General features: G+C 33.1%; 1 protein-coding gene across 2 annotated transcripts; it reads left to right on the top strand.

Annotated features, from left to right (window-relative positions):
* Window positions 1-2,008: 2,008 nt before the first annotated feature.
* LOC116422317 lies at window positions 2,009-20,469 on the top strand. Of its 2 annotated transcripts, XM_031959059.1 has the most exons (13): window positions 2,009-2,266; window positions 3,166-3,264; window positions 3,748-3,813; window positions 5,002-5,098; window positions 7,934-8,010; window positions 8,680-8,776; window positions 11,716-11,822; window positions 12,406-12,502; window positions 15,601-15,719; window positions 16,353-16,449; window positions 17,238-17,320; window positions 17,985-18,081; window positions 20,042-20,274. In XM_031959059.1, the coding sequence occupies exons 3-13, from the start codon at window positions 3,770-3,772 to the stop codon at window positions 20,213-20,215; spliced, it is 1,089 nt and encodes a 362-aa protein (XP_031814919.1). In that variant the 5' UTR covers window positions 2,009-2,266; window positions 3,166-3,264; window positions 3,748-3,769; the 3' UTR covers window positions 20,216-20,274. The 2 variants fall into 2 exon arrangements, with proteins under 2 accessions (XP_031814919.1, XP_031814918.1); XM_031959058.1 differs by lacking the exons at window positions 2,009-2,266; window positions 3,166-3,264 and adding an exon at window positions 3,522-3,621 and having other exon boundaries at window positions 20,042-20,469.
* Window positions 20,470-21,313: the final 844 nt, after the last annotated feature.

The following is a 21,313-nucleotide window of genomic DNA, read 5'->3' as shown; positions in this document are numbered from 1 at the left end:
CTGGAGGTGTAGTTTTTACTAAATAAGAACTAGTAAATATATGAAATGGAAATGGTGTTGTTGTTTATATTAAATTTAAAAGTTTGTTTCAAATAAAACTAAAAGAGCCAATATTAGAAGGGAAGTAGAAAGTTTGGAAATTTGCTTTTTTATGTGTTTTTGGCTAAAGTGTTTTGCTTTTAAATTATAGTATTGACTTAAATTTTATAAGAAGGCAAATTATTTTCTGGCCAGATAGATGGTTTCAAAAGATATATGTTTTGGTATAATGGAATAAAAGTTGCTTTTACTTAAAAGTTTCTAAATTGTATGTTGATGGTCTGTTTACTAAGCATTGTTGGATACTTTTGACTTTGTAAGCTAGGGATGTTTGTGGGATAAGTGGGGATAAATTTTTTTTTTTGTAAGATTGGGATTAGAGTTTTGGACTTTGAAGGCTTTTGGAATATGGTTTTTCATTTTGCCAGGGTTGGGGCAGAAAAGTTTGAAATTGTGTTTTGCTAGAAGGTTGTTTATGAATTTTATGCGTGGCCATAAAGTTTTTTGGGCTGGCTTTTGGAGTTTGCAATACATACAATAGAAATAATATGAAATATAATTACAAATACTTTTTTACATGGCACTTTGAAAGGGAAGAAATGTTAGTGTTGCTGGGAGGGAAGTGGCTATGGATGAAAAGGTATTTTTTTAATTTTGGAATTTTAAGTTGGCTAGAAATAAGTAATACATTTTTGGTGTTGTACGGCCATGGCTATTAGCCATTTGTGGTGGTGTGGTTCTTTTTGTTACTATATTGGGCTGGGATGGCTTTTGTGCTGCATATAATAAATAAGATTAGTTTTTCTTCAGGGATATTTATTTTGGATTTGATGGCTGTGGATAGAGGGAGTGACTTTTGAAGATGTTACTGAGAGAGGTGGATAATTGGCATTTGTGTTCTAGAAATTGAGGCGGGAGTGTAGAGTAGGGAGTTGTGAGGCTTTTTGTTATAGTAAAGGAAATAATAGAAAAATGAGGGAAATATATAAGTATTAGGTTATACATAAAAATATGTGATTAGAAATGTGAAGGCAGTAGTGTTTATGTGTATGAAATTTTTTAGGGAATTTTGTGTTTTTTTTGTTATGTATACTTATTTTTTTCTTCTTCTTTTTTCTTTCATTTGGGCTTATTTTTGCTTTTTGCTTAGCTTTTTTTCTTGTTTTTTGTTCTTCTCTTGTTGTTTTCTATACATTTTTCTTTCTTTTCTTCTTTGCTATGCTTGATTTTCACTGATACTTAAATTTGCTTTTTCTTTGGCTTATTTTTGATAGTTTTAGTTTATAAATGATATTTTTGGTGATTTGATATTATAATATATACTAATAAAATTTTAATTTTCATTATAGCGAAGTTGTTTCTCGATGAGTTTTTAATATTTCTCCACTTTTTTCAATTGTATTCATGTGAAAAGTGTTTGGTAATGGTTATGTTGTTCTGTTGTGTGTGATGGCAGACTCTAAGTATTTTTAATACTGTATAAGGTGGTTGTATTATCTAAATATTCTTGTTGTTTGTTTGTTTTGTTTTTTTGGCAATACATTAAAGTACTTTGTGTTTTCTTGATTTATTGTTCTCTTTTGTTGCTAATGTGGTTTGGGCTGTTTGACTAAAGTTTTAGTTGATTCTTCTGCATTCACTAGTTTCATTAGCATATCTTTGAAAAGTATGATAGTTTTTGTTTTCATTGTTTTTTGGGATTCTTTTGTGCTTTTTTATTCTTATTGTGATAGCTGACATTTCTAGTGGAATATTGAATAATAATGGTGAAAATGAACATGCTTGTTTCACTCCTGTTATTATTGAAAAGAATTCTATTTTATCTACACTCCAAATAGTGCTTACATTGAGTTTTAGATAAATATTATTTATCATTTTAAGAAAAGCTTCATTTAATTCTGTGCTTTCTAGTATTTTTTCACAAGAATGAAAGTTGTATTTGTTAAAAGTTTTTTTCCTGCTTTAAATAATATTCTAATATTTTCCCATTCTATTAACAATCCAATTCCCAATAATTGAATCAGCCTGATATTCCTAGTCCAAATCCTCACTAGTCCTATTCTACAACCTTATTGATATATTGCTGCCATTGCCTTGGTGATATTATTTTAAATTTGGGGAAAAGGGCAGCTAGATAGTGCAGTAGATAGAGTACCAACCCTGAATTTGGGGGCACTTGAGTTCAAAGCTGACACTTGATACTTTCTAGCTGTGTGACTCTGGGCAGGTAAGTCACTTAAACCCAATGGCCTTGAGAAACAAATAAACCAATAAATAACTATAAATCTCAAGTAAGAAAATAAAAGAAATGAAAGAAAAATAAATTTTGGTTATATATTTTTCTTTCTTTGTTTTTACTCGTCCTAGTTTATGTATTTGAATCACATTTGTGTCATAGAAGGAATTTAGTCAAACTCTGTCATTTAATTTCACTTGTTGTGTAGTATTAGAATTAGTTGTTCTTTAAATATTTGGGAGAATTCACTTGTAAATCCATCTTGCTGTGGGAATTTTTTCTCAGAGAACACATTTATGGTTTGATCACTTCCCCTCTACTAGGTTATTTAATTACTCGATTTCCTCTTCTGTTGAGGAATTAATCTTTCTGTTAATCCTGCTCATTTGACTCAGCATCAGTTCATGTAAGTCTTTCCAAGCCTCTCTCTATTCATCCTGCTGATCATTTCTGACAGAACAATAATATTCCATAACATTCATATGCCACAGTTTACCCAATCATTCTCCAATTGATGGGCATCCATTCACTTTCCAGTTTCTAGCCACTACAAACAGGACTGCCACAAACATTTTGGCACATACAGGTCCCTTTCCCTTTTTTTAGTATCTCTTTGGGATATAGACCCAGTAGTAGCACTGCTGGATCACAGGGTATGCACAGTTTGATGACTTTTGGGGCATAATTCCAGCTTGCTTTCCACAATAGTTGGATTCATTCACAACTCCACCAACAATGCATCAGTGTCCAAGTTTTCCTGCATCCCCTCCAACATTCATCATTATTTTTTCCTGTCATCTTAGCCAATTTGACAGGTGTGGTATTTCAGAGTTGTCTTAATTTGCACTTCTCTGATCAATAGTGATTTGGAACATTCTTTCATTTTCCAGGGGCTATGAAATCAGCGCAGGACTATATGAGACAACTGTGAGCAGGAAAATGATTGAGGATGGAAAGCAAAAGTGGGGGCAGACCAACTAAGGAGAGAGGTAGGCTGCAGACTAAATAGAGAATCCACAAGTCACAATAAATTGGCATGTGCGTTTCCAGCTTGGAAAGAGGAAAAGATCTCTTTTCCACAGTGCATTGCCCATGAGTGTGATGTTGATGAGGAGAGAAGGCAGCTCTCCCCAGAGCACATGAGGGAGGTAAAGTGTTCAAAAGTATACAGACATGGCTACTGTCTCCAAGCTCTTTAGAGTCCAATGCCATTGGCTATCTGTTTGTCTGTTAAAGACAACCTGTGTGATGAAGGTTAGTGAATTCCAATGGAATGAAGAGGTGCTTAAAAGGCATGTCCCTGAAGAAACTGTGGCATTTGCCTTTTACTCATCTCAACCGACAAAGTAGGTTTAATTTGTTAACTTATAAATTTTGACTTTAATTTTTATATAAAAATCTATTTTTATATTTTAACTTTCTCTTTCTGATTTTAACTTTCTTTTCTATTTTCTTATGAAAACACTAAAAAGAAAAGATTCACTATTGCGAAGAATGTTTCTGGATGAGAATATCCTCTCCTATTTATGGCGTATAAGGTATACTTTGTATTACTAATGGGTTTTTAGAATGGCAGGATATCTTTAGTAAAAAAATGTGCCAATATGCTTGTCACATTACAAAATTAAATGTTTGTTTACTATGTCTATCCCTTTTGTACCTTTAATGGGATTATAGCAAATGAAGTATATTAGGTATGCAGTTAAAAAGAGATGTTAGTATCCATAAAATATTTATTCTTTTAATCTTTTATTATTCAAAGTTAACTTTTTATTACTTCTGGAGGGCCTGAAATGCCTAGCAAATTGAGAAATTACATTATCCACATAAAAGGATATCAAGAATTAAAATAGATCTGTCAATTCAAAAAGAAAAGGACAATTCTTGCTATATCTCTTTGAATTTGTGTAAGGGCATACACACACACAAATATATAATAAAAACAGATAAAATGTATAGATTAATTTAATGACCCTAAATGTGAACATATATGCTCAGAAAAAAAAATGTTATGTAGATAGCGATAGATGTAGAAAAACTTAATGGGGGGGGTACGGGGGGGCACTAAGCTGGAGTCCAATATGCCTATTTCATTCAACTATGGTAAAGTGAAAAGAAAATGAGAGTAAATTTGCTCTATAACGCCATAATCCCTTTTTTGGAAAGACACCAAATCTAGTACATTGTGCACAGTGTAAGAGATTATATTCACATAATTTTGAGCATTAATATTTTGTTTCTCAAAAAAAATGTGGAAATGTCCGCAATGTCTGACAAGATACAACTGAGTGAAGAAATTCTAGATGATTAACAACAAAGAGTAATATCGGGAATTAAAAGGAAGGAAATCATTAGATCATTAGAAGGAAAAGGAATATTCTAAAAATAGCTTCATTTTTTTTAATGTAAGCATAGAAAAGAACCAGAATAAAAGAATAAACGATAAATTGGTAAACATCCACAAAAGAAGAAATGTTCTTTGGTTTGAAACTGAATTATCTTACATAAGAAAGAGTGAGAAATGAGGGGAATACACAGGAGAATAATTGATAAGTTGTGATCCAAAGAGTTGCCTATCATGTAGATTTCAATGAATGGAATCTATTATTGATAGCTAATTCAGTCAGCTATGTAAGTGGAAGAATTGGGATCAAAACAAAATTCTTGATATCCAAGTCAGCACACACTCTACCTTAAACACATACACTGTTGGTTATGTATTTCAGAGAAATTGTAATAAAGAAGCTGGACTTGGAAAGAACAATCATCTGGGTAGGAAAAGCCCTGAAATTGACCAGGGAATTTGAAGAGCTTTGCTCCACTGTGAGTTATTCCAATTCATGGGTTTTTTATCCAGTTGTATTGCACAAGCATTTATTAAGAGTATATTTGCCTGCAATCCCCAGAAGAGAGGGATGTAATGAGAAGGATATAGGAAAGGCATCAAAACAATGCCCTCAATGTGAGGGATGCTGGCAGCTTTTGGTGGGCATCTCAAAACATAGAAAGAAATGTTTTTTTGTCCAAAACGGTAATGTCCCCTTTCCCTATTTCTAGGAACTGAATTAGGGAAGAATTTGTTTTAGCACTGTCATGTGATTATTTCTAAGTGATAATTTTAATACATAATTATAATTTCAAAAGTCTATTGCTTAAAACAAATACCTTTTTTAGTTTCTAATTATTTTAAAGTTAATTAATAAGAAATCATAAAACTATCATATCAAGTATTTGGGGGGATATACTTTATAAAGTTTAATAATATATTGTGTATTTCTAATCTTGTTTTTCTCAACTCGTGTACACATTCTCACCATTGAACAGTTTCTTCTAATTCAAAAAGTCCGACATGTATGAAAATAAATAATACATACATATATATATACAAACATATATGTATGAACAATACTGATATAAGTATCTATCACCAATCATAAATAATATATAATATACAGCAATCTAGATCATGACCTATTGCCTCACTAACAAGTTGGAGTGACTTGTATTTATTTGGCATTTTCTAAGTGATAAATAGGATGTTTCATTTGAGAATGGTGACTTTCATGGTTGTTTTCATTTTAATTTCCTAATATCCTGTGGTTTCATTCATCAGTTAATAAATAGTTACCTAGATTGCTCTGCATTTTTTGAATTAATTGGTTGGAACACCATGGACTTTTATTTTTCAGAGTTATCAGTGATGACTTACACAAGTCTTTGTTCCAAATCTATCTTTCTTGATCTTCTAATAAGTGTTAACACTAGTGATCATCCTAACTCTTGAACAGCTTTCTCTCCATCAGTTGCTTGTGAGAGAGCCCTACCTGGGGCTTCTTTTACTTTTCCAGTCCATCTGAGTCTTTTGCTTGTAGGATCCATACTCTCAAGCCATGTTGCCTAGTATGACTATGTGCTCCACACCGTCCTCTTCCTTAACTTCTCCTCTTTATTGTCTGGTTGGGAATCCCATGAACTCCCATGAATTTAGAATCATTATCTGCTGAGAGAGTTTTGCCATGATCTGTTGGCTTCTACCTTCACAATATTTCTATTTTCTTCCTTCTTCTTCCTCTCTTGGTCACATGGTCTCTATGGGTTTGGAAAGAGCCTCTCCCATGCTCAGTTCTCTCCACGCCATTGCCTTCTACCTGCCCTTAGCAAATGATTCAGGATATTTTCTAGTCAATAAAATCGAGGGGTTCCGGGCTCACCTATCCAATTGTGTCTTTGGCTTTTCAAATCCTTTACCATCATTTCTAACTTGTCCAGTCTTCTCTCTTCTTTCCTCTCTCCAAGTTTTCTTAAAATCCAGATATTCCGGAGCTTTTTGCTCTTTCTTAGACACAACTCTTTTGAGTCCCAATTTCATGTTTTCTCAGTGTTTTGTTCCCTCTGTCTGAATCTTTCATTCTTCACCTCATTTTAATTTCGACTTGCATAAGGATGCACCTCTTACTCTTCTGAATGAGCTCCTTGTGAGTATTCCCATTTATACCTCTCCCACCCTGTCCCTGGGTAATGCCTTCCTTTTTTTAGATTTTCTATATATCTACTACATGCACACACACACACACACACACACACACACATATATATATATATATACACGATACATATTATACATATTTATACATACACTATAATTTTAAGAGTTGTTTTCTAATTGAATAGATATTACTTGAAAACTGGGAACTATTTTTTTTACCTTCTATTGTATTCCCAGAGGTCAGTATGTTAGGTGATACATGAAAAATTCTTAATAAATTTTTCTAGAGTGTCTCAACATAATATCTTTCACAGTACAGTCCATAATTTATCTGCTCTCTGAACTATGGACATCTATTAAGTTTTTCTTTCAAGAAAATGTCACTACATATAGGGCACTTTTTTATCTTTGATATCCTTGGCATATATATCCCCCTGTATTAGGATCAATGATTCAAAAAGCATAGTCTTTTCAATGACCTTTGTCATTCTAAGTGTTTTCTCCACAACTATTGGCCACTTTTTCACTCTTCCAATAACATATAGACAGTTAACCTATATTTCCTTACCTCCTCCAGATTATTTATTATTTTATCATAGAAAAATCCTTTAATTTAAATGATGTTTGATTATTCCATTTTATGTCAAAGCTAGCTATATGCCCAATTTCTTCTGTGTTTAATTCATGTATGATGCCATTGGAAAGTTGGAAAGTTGCTTTGTGTCTGATTTGCAGTTTTTCTGGTAGTTTGGGTAGGACAAGGAATCCTTCTTCCTCTTTTTCATGTTCTTATGTTGGTTAAATAATAAGACTTCTTGGTTCACTTGTCCTAAGGTTTTATTTGTACAATGTGTTCCTTTCATCCATTTCGGTTTTTTCGTCTTAAGAAGAGCCAAAAAGTTTTGATAAGAACTTCTTTATGATAAGACTTTTCATGGAGAAAGTCTTCCTATTCCATCTTCCAGTTCCCTCCATCTTTTTAATTGTCCAATTTTATGGTCATCTTCAAAAGAGAGTGTTAAGGAAATGACTCTAACCTAATGTAATCTAATCTAAGAGATTAGAATTTATGAACAAAACATAAATTCAAAGTCATTTTAGCTCAAAAATTTCACTTGGAAATGCTTTAGAAAAGCATCTTATTTCTCTTTGTAAAACATTCTTTTTTACAGGAAGAAAAGGAAGCTGAAGAAGAGAAAGAGGACATTGAAAATAAAATTATCGTGTATGATCGTGTATCGTGTATCGTGTATGTACTTTCTCTTTAACATCTCTCTTAAACTCAAGGTATATTCATGTACTATTAGTGGGATTTCACAGAACGCAGACAAGTTAAAATAATAGAAGTATAACCACTCTTTCCCCCCACCTAATACCTGCCATCTCTTTATTCTCACTCTACCTGTCGTAGGGTATATTAGGCTAAGTGGTAAAAACATCAACTTATGATCAAATAACAATACTAATATTATTATTTTTTTACTTTGAAACCTGAAGATGCTTGAAATGCCTGACAAGTTAAGATTATGTGAAGAAATTATAGATTATCAACTCAAAGAAAAATATTAGGACTTGAAATTGAAGAGTATGATGAAGTAAATAATTGTAGAACCTATTTTGTTGAACACACACAAAAAAGAATTAGAGGGTATGCATTGATTTATTAATGACTCATAAGAGAAAAATCATGTTCAGAGTTAAAAGTGAAGTATTATACAGATTGTGATGATTAAGAGAATGTTAAAGTTGAGACACAAGCAAATGACCACAACATGTCAATTATTATAGTGATGTCTAAGAATGAAATCCAATGGAATGAAGTCATTCATTATCTATGTGGGAAAACTGGGATAGAAGCGGAGCCTCTTGATAGAATTTTCTCCACTTAAACTATAACAATGCTGCTTTTATTTTTCAGAGAAAATGAATTTGAACAACAAAAACTCCTATTAAAGACTGCCTTTGAAGACAAAATGCACATCTTTCTTTCTGAGCTGAAAGAAATGTGTTTCATGGTGAGAAAGTCCAATTCATATATACTTTTCCTATTTGAATTCACAAGGATTTTTTCAAGGACTGATTTTGTGTGCACTCCTGAAATTTTCTAGAAAAATACAGGGATGTCAAAATTAATATTAAATAATAGAGGAAACTGAGCTCATTTCATGGCCATAATGACATGTAAAGATGGTTTTCAACATTCCATTTTTTTAGGAATTTGAGTTCAAAGTTTTCCTTCCTTTATCCTTTTAATCCCTCCCTTCCTGAAGAGAGAAATCAATCTGATATATTTTCATTTCATTTTGAACTTATTTCCATATTTCTCATGTTGTGATAGAGAAATCTGAATGACAAAAAAGAAAAAAAACAATTAAAATGAAAAATCAAATAATAAAAAACAAAGTTGAAAAATAGTATGCTGAGATTTGCATTTAGTGTCCATAGTTGTCCCTCTGGATATAGATGACATTTTCCATTCTAAATCTATGGAAATTGTCTCATATCAGTTGAATTACTGAGAGGAGCTAAGTTTATCATAGATGATCACATAATCTTGCTGTTATTATGTACAATGTTCTTTGGATTCTGCTCTCTTCACTGCCCTGTTGTCATGTTTTGAGTAGAGTTTCAAATTGCTCTGCAGAATGTCTAGCTCAATACACAACTTTACCAACAATATATTAGTGTCCCTGTTTTCCCACATCCACTCAAATATTATCTTTTCCAGTCATCATAGCCAATCTGAAAAATGTGAAGGAGCATTTTAGAGTTATTTTTCTTTGCATTTCTGTAAAGAGTGATTTGGAATGTTTTTCCAATGACTACTGATGGTTTAATTTTTTATTTGAAAATTTTCTGTTTATAAGCTTTGACCATTTATCAATTAAGGAAAGACTTGCATTCTTATAAATTTGACTCTTTTTTTTCACAATTACTGGCTATAAAATTGTTTACCCGCTTCCTGCTTCTCTTCTAATTTTGATTGCTTTGGTTGCATTTGTGCAAAAACTTTTTAATTTTATGTCATCAAAATTATCCATTTTGCATGTCAAAATGTTGTCTAGTTCTTCTTTGGTCATAAATTCTTCCCTTCTCCAAAGAGCTGAGAGGTGGACAACTACTCCTTGTTCTCCTAATTTTCTTATAGGTAACATCCTTTGTCCAAATCACGAACCCATTTTGACCTTATCTTGATATTGGTTGTTAGATGTTGGTCAGTGCCTATATTCGGCCATGCTATTTTTCAATTTCCCCAGCAATCTTTATCAGATAGTGAGTTCTTATCCCAGGAGCTGGAATCCTTGTTTTTCTCAAACACTAGATTACTATGTTCATTGATTATTGTGTCTTGTGGACCTCACCTATTACACTCAACCGATACCAATCGTTTTGATGACCATTGCTTCATAATATGGTCTTAATCTGGTATGGCTAGGCAGGTTTCCATTACATTTTTTTCCCATTAATTCCCTTCTTATTCTTGACCCTTTGTTGAATTCAGTTGAATTTTGTTATTTTTTCTACCTTTAAAAAGTAATTTTTAGTAGTATGATTTATGTGGTATTGAATCATTAGATTAATTGAGGGGGTGTGGTCATTTTTATTATATTAGCTGGGCCCCTCCATAAGCAATTGCTATTTTTCCATTTGTATAGATCTAATTTGATTTCTGTGAAAAGTATATTGTAATTATGCTCAAATAATCCCTAGATTTGTCTTGACAAATCAGACCCCTTCTTTCAAAGCTGTGTTTCACTACTAGGTGTCAGTCCTTTCTCACAGTTGTATATCATGGTATTAGCTGTGAAATCTTATCACTTTTTCTTCTGTAACATCTCTGGCATTTATTCCTTTCTGTTCATAGCAAAACAGCTTTACATGGATTGTGTGTGTTGTGTGTGTATGCACACCATCATTTCTTGCCTAGCCTTTTAAATTAAGATGGGCTTTTTAAAGAAATTAAAATTGTATTCATTTAGTTTTATTTTTTTTTAACTACCACAGTTAGGACTAGTATCCTACCTCTGAGAGATCTCTATATACATCACAAGAAACCATAATTTACAGCAATAGCAGAGAAGAGGCAAAAATAGAAGCCCAACTAGCAAAACCAGCTAATGCATTGAAAAATTTTGCAAATAATTAGTATTTGGGAAGTTAGATGGCACGTTGGCTAGAGTATTGGCCTTGGAGTCAGAAGGATTGCAGTTCAAATCCAGACTTAGACAATCTTTTTTTTTTTTTTCCTGACCCTAAACAAATCAGACTGCTTCTGAAAAAGAAAAAAAAAATAGGAGGCAATTTTGAACTTTCTTGTATCTTTGCACCTTTCAAAGAAAGACTCACAAAGTGAGTCTCTTCTTGTATCCCTTTTGAAAGTCCAGATTTGTGATGAATTGTAGGGACTAAAGAAAAATTCCAGCAGATGAGTGGGCAGGATTCTCTTTCTATGCTTCTTCCTTTGTACCACTGGACAAATGTAGTTTGTACACATTCTCCAATGGGTTTCAAAAAAGGTTTACCCTCTATAAAGTTGGTAATCCAAAAAGTTAAGATCTAATGCCGCCTCCTTGTTTGACTGAATTTTTAGAAGTTGATTCAAAATCCATATTGCATTTTTATTTTTATTTTATTATTATTAAGGCAGTTTAGGGTTGACTTGCACAAAATCATCCAATTAGTAAGTGTTGAGTGTGTAAAACCAGATTTAAATTTAGATCCTCCTGACTTCAGGATTAGTAGTCTATCCACTGTACCACATAGATGCCCCTCATGTTGCATGTTTCGAGGAGAGGAGCTTTTGAAGAAATGATTACCTGCTACAGAAATCTTTCCTGCCTGAAAAATATCATCAGGATATAAGTTTATAGTAATCTGAAGTCATAATTTTGGCATTGCTTTTTAAAATATGTATTTTATTTTGTTCTTTCTAAAAATCTTTTTCCCCTTTCAGGAAATAAAATTTACTCCAGAAGAGGCAAACTTTGAGGAAATAAATGACAACAAAAATGAAAACATCAATCAAAGTTCTTTCTTTCTGGCCCCTCTATGGAAAATTGGGTATACACACGTCCTACTAGTGGAATTTCACAATGGTAGAATTTCTTTAGGAGACAAAAAGGGAAAATATCCTGGTGAAGTTATAAAAATTACAACATACAGTCCCTATATTGTGTTCAGTCCTTTACTGGGAATATACCAAACTGAATGTCTGTGGAAACAGATTATATTCAGATAACATTTGTAGTGATAATTTTTGTCATTCTAAAGCTTCTTTGAGTTGATTTAAAACAGTCCGTATGAGAAAAGGAAACAGGCTGGAAAGAATTTTGTGAATTATTTATGAGCACAAAAGATCAAACTAGAATAAAAGAGTATCCATTATTTGGGGAACCACCCACAATGGAATATTTATATTTAGAATTAAAAGATACAGTGATGAATGGACAAAATGTTCAGGTGAACACACAAGTGAATGATATGGAGTTGGGCAATATTATAGAGATGTCAATGAATGGAATCTAGAATACCTGATTGACTAGTCTTTGCCAGGGTCAAAAGTCAGTCAAAAGCTTGTACTTTGATATCCAAGTCAGCATTTAGAGAATTTAAAATACTCATTGTTCTGGTTTTGTTATTCCAGGGAATCTGCATTCAAAAAGCAGGAACTGACCAAAATAGCAATTTTGGAAGAGAAAACAGAGAAATTTCTGAATGAAGCCAAAGAGATGTGTGCTGTGGTAAGAAAATCCAATTCATGCATACTTTTCCCATTTCAATTCTACAAGGATTTATTTTGGGGCCTTTTTGTGTGTATTCTCTTGAAATGTTTATGATGGTTTTGAGGAACAAAAAGAAAGGAAATAAAAGCAATGCCTCCAACATTTTTTTTGCAGATGTTTTTGCAGCAAGACGATAAATCCTATTCCTATGAATTCTGAATTGCAAAATTCTTTTCAAACCTTTGTAAATAGTATTCTTTTCACTAGCCATAACAGTATATATTCTCCATTGTTACAAACCTCTGTTCCTAGTGTCAAGATTTGAAACAGGAGTAAACATGGTATAGAAGGTATTAATTGCATTGTGGAATATGTAGTGTTTATTGATAATATGCAATTCTCAGATTCACACAAACTTTGACCACTGAACAGTTCTCTGCAATGCAAAGACACATGCATATACATATATACACATATACATAGCTACACAAGTATACCTGCCTCTATACTTCATGGACAAACAGTTCAGTACAACCTGCCAATAGATTTGCATCTGACAAGAGTATGCAGCATTTTCAGTCTGTAGCATATGTCCTCTCTACTCAATGGAGGGATCCAGATTTGTTTTCCTGTTTTCTAGGCTAAGGCTAGGATTTTCAATTCAGTAGAAAAGAGAATGCCAAACTTGGAGTGCTTTTGTTCATTTACTGTAATTTTAGTTATACATATCTTACCTCAGTCTGCAGGAGTTCATAAATCTTTCCCTACACTGCTCTGCATTCTTCAAATCTGATTTATACTGCACTGCAGTTTGTCCCCAAAATGAACAATTTCTTCTGTTCTAAACCTAAAGGTTTTCTCTCAGTTCTTCTCTTGCTTGATCTCTCAGCAAATGTTGACAGCAGTGATAATTATCTTATTCTCTTGTAGAGGTTTTCTTCTCAAATTTTCATGACCGATCTCCCACTTGAAGCTTCTCCTATTTGTTTTTTTTTTCAGTCCATGTGAGTTTCTTTTTGTGGGATACCCACCCTCTTGCACAGAGATAATGCCAGTCAATGTGAGTGTGTCCTTCAAAACTTAAGTTTTCTTTCTTCTTAATTTCTTCCTCCATAGTATCTTCTTTGGCAATTTTATTGACTCCAAGACTTCAGTGAATTCTTATTTAATATAAACAATATTTTTCTTGTCAAGCTCTATTGTTTCTACCTATACAACATTTCCCTTATCTATTCCCTATTCTCGATCCATACTTTTCAGTGGATAAAGTCTCTCTTCCCCTCATCCCCAGATGATTGTAAGAGTCTCTCCATTCTTCAAGGCTCCGTCCGCTCCAATTCATTCTACCCTCACCTACCTTAGTGATCTTTTAAAAACATTGGTCTGAGCAGAGTTATTCTTATTCACTAAACTAAGAGTCTCCTGAGTCAAGTGTTCAATTCTGCTTTTGCATAAAGACCTATTCCACCTGGCCTCTTTCCATGCTATCAAATTTTCTTGGGATTTGTTCTCCTCTTGTCCTGTATCTAAGATACAGATACCTGGAGGCTTCTTGGTCTGTTTTTTGTTGTTGTTGTTGTTGTTGTTGTTGTTTTGTTTGTTTATTTTTTACTTTCCTGTTTTTGACTACAACCAAAGAATTTTTATACCATTTTTATGATACAGTTGGTCATGTAATAATAAAGGGCCCTTTTGTATTCCTATTTTTTTTAAAAAGAAAATAAATTTCCATTGAAAATACTTAATCTTTCAATTGTTGAATCTTAGGGCTTTACCCACCCACAATTTTTATAGCTCCGTACCACTCTACCACTCTGGACACAGCTGGAATTCCTTTCCAGGTACCATTTCTCTGCTCCCCTACCTTTTATGCCACTGATCACTTCCTGGTCTACCCAGTTGTACACTTCTCATTTCTCTTCATGGGATTATGGTCCATCTCCGCTCTATAGGATTGGTGTCTTCCAGCTTTCTGTCCCAGTAATGTCTTTCTATACACTCTTGATTGCTGATTTCATCAGCGCTCTGTGTGAATAATTCTGTCCTGAAAGAAAACTTCCAAATCATTACTATCTAAGTAGAGCATTTCTCATGAGTTTCACAGTCAATCATCATCCACTCATCCCCAACACATCCAAAATGACTTCTCCCTAATTTAGTATTCCACTCCACTTAGCTCAGTTTCATTAAGAAAACTCCTTTTTGCCCAGCTCTTTACATTCAGAATGATTTCTTGATCCATGACCCTCCCTCACATATCTATATATCTTCACGTAGGTTTTCAGATCTTCTCACTTCTACCTCTGTATCTCTGACATTTGTTCCTTTCTCTCTACCCAAGGCGATACTATTTAAACTACTTCAGGATGCTTAGACTTCTTGCCTAGACTACTGAATTCACTAATTTTAGACAAAAGAAAAACTATCAAAAGCTTTTGTTTGTCAAAATCACTGCACAGTCTCTTAGTGTCCCTCATCTCTCTCTCTCTCTCTCTCTCTCTCTAAGAGATGATGTACACACACTTTACAAGAAATATTTTTAAACAATAATTGAGAAGAAGAAAAGAAAAAATAAGCAAAAAAAGTAAATACACTCAACAAAACATGAAAATGTAAGCAATATTGCTTTACCAATAGTGGAAGTCAATTCTTCCTGTGTGGTCTCCTGGGGTCATGCTTACTCTCTAAAGATACAAAATTGTTTGCATTGAGCTGAAGAGATTAAAGGAGAATTCCTGAAGATACATTCCGTAGGATTTCCTTTGTGTTTTTGTATGTTGGCCACTGGTTCCTACATCTATCTTAGAATGTTTAGCCTTTACAAAGTTGGGAGACTGAAGAATGCTTAGAAATTGATGATTCGTTCACCTGGGACTAAATTTGTTGAGAGAGTCAGTTCCTTCACTTTCATATATTTTGCAGTAGAAGAAGTAACATCTTTTCTTGTTGAGGAAAAGATGTTACTTCTTGGACAAATTATTTTGATCAAAAAGAAATTCATTTTAGAATATAAGTTTCAGAATAGGCTCAGCTTATAATAGATTTTCCCCCAAATGTGGTTTTGATCTTCTTTGCTGTATTGATGTATTGCTTATTTTCTATTGTTTTTTGCACAGAAATATACTGAAGCTAATTTTACAGTGCACGACCACATTGACATGGAAAAAAAGGAAAATGAAAATAAAAAACTAATTAGTTATGATATTGCAAGTCTGACACCTATCTTCAAAGCTAGGTAAATTCATGTACTTTTTGTTAGGTTTAAGAATGGTAGAATCCCATCAAAACGATGTGGCCAAGTCCTGGTAAAATTAAAAACAATAAGCATGTATCCCAACTCTTTCCCTTTCACCAAAAGGAGTGTGTTATACAAATGGCTAAAGAGAGGTGGTTTTCAGCTAATGTAGCTATTTTTTCTTTAAAAAACTGGAAACTCTAAAAATTCTGACAAGTTGATGCTGTCTCAAGAAATTTTAGATAATCAATATTAAAGCATAATTTCAGGAACTAAAAAATTGATAAGCATATGGAAAAGGAAAATTCCTGAAAAACTTTGTGATTACTGTGAGCACAATGCAACTGAGCCAGAATAAAAGTGTACGTTGCTTTACTAGCCATACACAAGGGAAAAAAAGATGCTTTGAATTAAGAACAATGTTCTACAGAAAAATGATGAATGCAAAAACATTAGATGGACACACAAGAGAATAATATGTTAATATTATGTAGAATTTAATGAATAGAATCAAACACACAGTTCATTCAACTATATCAGTGCAAAAATTGGGATAAAAAACCTTATTCTTGATATTCAAATCAGCATGCCTCTCTGCTTAAAAAGAATAATTTTTTTTTCTTTATTTTCTAGAGTCACTGAATTAATAAAACAGAAAATGGCATTAAGAACAGCTTGTCATTACAGAGCACAGAAGTTCTATAATGAAGTAAAAGAGATAAGGGCCATGGTGAGAGAATTGAATTCATGAGTATTTTTCCCCATTATAGTTCCCTAAAGATTTATTCAGAAGCTGTTCATCTGCAGTATCCTGAAAATTATGGAGTGCAATGAGGAGAATGCAAGAAAAGCATAAATACAATGTCCCCAACTTAGTGATGCTTCTTTTGGCAGGAGCCACTCCCTGTTTTTCAAACTTTTAAATCAGGCAATGATTCTTTTCAATTGTATACTTTTCAATATTGTATTCAATATTTCAATACAATTGAGTAGTATTCAATGTAATGCTACACTTTTCAATAGCATAGTATGTGTGTGTATAGAATTGTATGTAACAGTATTGTTTCCAAAATAACTTTTACTTAAAACATATCATTCTTCTTAGCTCTAAAAATTTGAAACACCGGCAATCACTAAGAAACTTACCACATCCATTATTTTGGGAGGAAGTGATTTATAAATTTTATTGACATATTAAGATTCATAACCTAGCCATTCTCAGATTCATACCCAAAATTTCATCATTGACCAATTTACTGGAATACAAAGATTCATGCTCACACAATACGTGTAATGTATTATGCACATATATGTAATATATAAATGCACATGCTTCATAAGGAAATAGTTGATGTTCTGTTTTGGAAGGGATATTGTGAAAATGTTTTTCTAATGACTCTAATCTCCTTCAGATATATTTCCTGATTAAAAACATCATCAGAAAAAAAGACAAAATATTCTCATCTCAAAACTTTGGCTTTTTGTTTCTCTCTCTCTGAATATATTTCTTACCTACAGGAAAACACTGAAATGAAAAACATATCTGAGGAAGAGAGTACTCTCTATAATCATTTAATCGTTTTTGCTCTCTGGATGACCAGGTACAGTCATCAGCTATGCTTTCAGATTGGTACAATCTTTTAGGAAACAATATGGCAGTATCATGGTTGAGTTAAAAAAAATTAGCTATATTGCTCTTCTGTCTCCTGTCATTCTTTTATTAGCAATATACCAAATGGGTGCGTATTATGCAAATGAATTAAAGGGAATTTAGCTCAAATGATAATTCTAGTAGTAGTTTGATTTCTCCAAAAACCAGGAGAAAGGGAATTTAGCTCAAATGATAATTCTAGTAGTAGTTTGATTTCTCCAAAAACCAGGAGAAGAGTGAAATAAATGACATTTTGCAATTGAAAAAATTCTAATGACCCACCTGGAAGAATAAAACAAAATATTGAAATTGATCAGTATAAGGAAAGGAAACTTGTAGAAACATCCAAAAAATAGAAGCAAAATAAAAAGAGCATCCATGAATTTAGTAACCATACAGGAGAGATCCCTATGCTTTGAATTAAAAGAGAAATGTTGTACAGAGAGTAAGGAATAAACAAAATGATAAAGTGAACTCACAAGGATTCATTGATAAGAAATTGTCAATATTATATAGATTTTATTGAATGGAAGCCACTAGGCTTAATTCCAGTCTTTCAGGAAAAGTACTCTCCATCCTGAAAACACAGAACCTGTTTGGTTTTTGTTTTCCAGAGAAACTAATTATGCAAAAGAGCTCCGGGAATTCCAAATATTTTTGGAAGAAAAAAGCCAATTATTTTTGCAGGAAGTTCAAAAAATAAGCAGTATGGTAAGAGACTTCAATTCATGGGTACTTTCCCCATTTCTATTCCTCAAGGATTTATTCAGCTTCAGTTTTGTTCACTTTCTCCCATAAACTGTCTGATGCAGTGAGGAATATGTAAAAAAAAAAGCATCAAAAACAATATCCCCAACTTGGGGTTATCAGGAATTATTTTTTTTTGAGGGGGAGGGGAACTGCCAAACACAAAAAGAGGTTTCTGTAGAGAGGCAAAGCTGCTTGTTTGTTCCTAGGAATTCTAAAGGGAGAAAGATTTCCCCGACTTTTCCCCCCTTTTGCATTGTCATGTTATTCCTGTCAAGTAGCAATGATAGTATGGATTCCCATTTATCCCCAAATAACTATGATGCAGTGAGTGAAATTCTGAGTGACCAATATGGGAATGATCAATTGATTTATTGATGAGAATAGCAAATAAGCAACAAATGAGACCCCTTCAATCCAGTTGTCTTGCTTCTGAAAGTGCCTCATTATGACCTCTCCTGACAAGCAAAACGCAACTATGAATAATGGGCATTTAATGAGGAGGTAGGCTTAGAATTCTCCATTCATTCCAACTATTTCTTCATTGGAGGAGGAGAGTAAGGAGACAAATCTGGACAAAGGAAACCATCTTGGGCAGGACTGCCTGTTCTAGTTTCCCTTTTGTAGACCAGATTACCCCTCACACTGATTAGAAACCTAGGGCCCAGGGCTTACCCCTCAATAGTGTGTACAAGGCCTAACTGACTTCTTTGCTCACAGGGCAAGCTGAGAGGCTCAGTCATGGGATCCATCATATTCCTTAGAAAGTTCCTGGGATCCTTTCTCTATTTGAGACAAGGGAAAAGTGGAGATTTTGACAGAAAAGGAAATCTGACCAAAAATGAAATGAGAACCTTAAAATGCATTTTTTAATATTCCTCATTCCCCACATGCATTCCCTAAAAAGCACAGTCTCCTCAATGAGTTGTTGATAGGATAATTATCAAGTCTCAGCAGTGGCTCCTCATGATGGATAGGATACAAAAGATTTGCAGTTACCAAGTACTTCCTCACAGGGTTTTAACCATGAAGCTTCAGTGTTTTATCCTGATGGGAAGATTGTGAAGCGAGGAAGAGAGGACTGACTGATTGCATTGCCTAAACTCATTGATTTCTGCTTGTAACTTCCCATCTTGTTTGTTATCAAATCTTGTTACTTTTCCTTTTTTTGCATTTACTTCTTTCTTTTTAGTCACAGGAAGATTACTTTCCTTTGTTTAGACTCCTATCACTTCTTGCCTGGACCATTGAAAATAACATTGTTTGAAAGAGATTTTTACGGATTGTTTGTGTTTTTTTTTTAACAGAACAAGTTTCTCCTAGTGAGCCACCTCACACTCAGAGTTCCCCACATGCTTTATTCTAATATAAAAGAGAAAAAAAAATAGCAACAGAAAATCATTGGGAAAATCAGTGAATGCATTGAATAAATATGAGCCATCTTGTATCACCTTGCATTTCCCATTCTTGCAAAGGAGTGAGGCTTGGGAGTCTCATCTCACATCTCTTTTTTGGATCATGTTTGTTCTTTTATGTTTACAAAATTGTTTTCATTGAGCATGAAATTAAAATTAAAGAAATGCTGCAGGATATTCTTTCTGTGTTTGTAAATCTGACATGATGTAAGGGCACTGAGCTTCTTAGAATGTTGTTTAGAATGTTAGCCTGACTGTTGAAGAAATACTGACTCTTTCTTGATGGCAACTGCACTCTTTTGAAGTTGATTCATAGTTCATATTGCATATTCACAGGTTTTTCTATGAGGGGTGCTAGAAAAGAGAGTTTAATTTCCTTCAGAAATCTTTATTGCTTGAATAAAAATTTATCAGAAAACCTCAAGTTAGTAGTCTCAGCTAAAATATGTGAATTTTCATTTCTTTAAAATAAATTTTATTTCTTTTTCTAAAAATGTTTGTCCTTAAAGTATAATATCGATAATGAAGATATCAACAGAAAAGAAAATATAATGGACAAGAAACACCCTGATGAAAGTTCCACATTTTTTTATTTATGGAATAAAAGGTATAGTCATGTCATACTAATGAGAATTCAGAAGGGTGGAATGTTTATGGCAATAACTGTGGCAGTATCCTTGTGAATTTGCAAAAAATAAGTATATCCCCCAACTTTGTCCCTTTGTTATTCATTCCTTTATTGTGGAAATACCACATAGGAGTGTATTATGCTAATAAGTAAAAAGGGAGATTATGTTCAAATAGCATTTCTAGCAATGTTCATTGGTTACTCCCCAACCCTAGAGATGACTAAAAGACCAGAAGAGTTAATGAAATTCTGGCATTTTCTTTCTGAAGTCATTCTAGATCATTCACAAAGAACAACAACAGCAGCAATCGAGATGGATCTCTATAAGGAAAAAAGAAAATTCTAGAAACATTCTGAATTTGTATAAAAAAAAAACCAAAACCGAATAAAGAATAGAAATTTTTCACTTTGGATTACAAGAAAAATGTTATTAGACAGTGATAAATGAATAGAAGGTTAATGGGGAGGCACCAAAATAATATAGGAAATTTCAACATCATAATGATGATAGAAAAGGTATGGATATACCTAGTGCACTCAGTTATTCTGTAGAAGAAGGGAAAAAGCCAAGACTTTGAATCCAGGAGAGACTTCCCACTTAAAAAAAAAAAAACAAAGCTGCTTTTATTTTCCATTCAGAAAAAAGAAATGGAAGAAAATCATTTTGAAGGAGAAAAGAGACTTTTAGAGAATTGAATATATGCATGGTAAGAGTCCAATTTTGGGGTACTTTTCCCTTTGTATTTCAAAAGATGTCTTTAGGGCCTCTTTGTGTACAATCCTGAACATTGTGGTTAGAATGAATATGAAAAAAAGAATGAAATGAAAAGAATAAATAATTTCATATTAGGTTGTTGACAATTGGGGAGGTGGAGAACCCAAAAATCAAAATAAATGTTTCTTAGAGAAAAGCCTCCCTGTTCCTTGAATTGTGAATGAGTGGGAGTTTTTTTCAGAAGTGAATTAATATGTATTTACTATTCTTTCCAAAATAATATTACTTAAAACTTTATTCATTTTATGAAAACTCATCACATCAATTATTTTTGAGGAAGAGTTTTTTTTTTTTTTTAAATAAAGGGAATTAGTAGATTGTATTTATAAACTGGCTTTCTTATCTATCCCTTCCTTTCATAATTGAAAGTTTCCCATA

This window comes from Sarcophilus harrisii, chromosome 3, assembly GCF_902635505.1.
Source record: "Sarcophilus harrisii chromosome 3, mSarHar1.11, whole genome shotgun sequence".
Classification (NCBI taxonomy): Eukaryota; Metazoa; Chordata; class Mammalia; order Dasyuromorphia; family Dasyuridae; genus Sarcophilus; species Sarcophilus harrisii.
The sequence above is the reverse complement of the archived record's forward strand: the minus strand, read 5'-3'. Positions and strand labels throughout refer to the sequence as shown.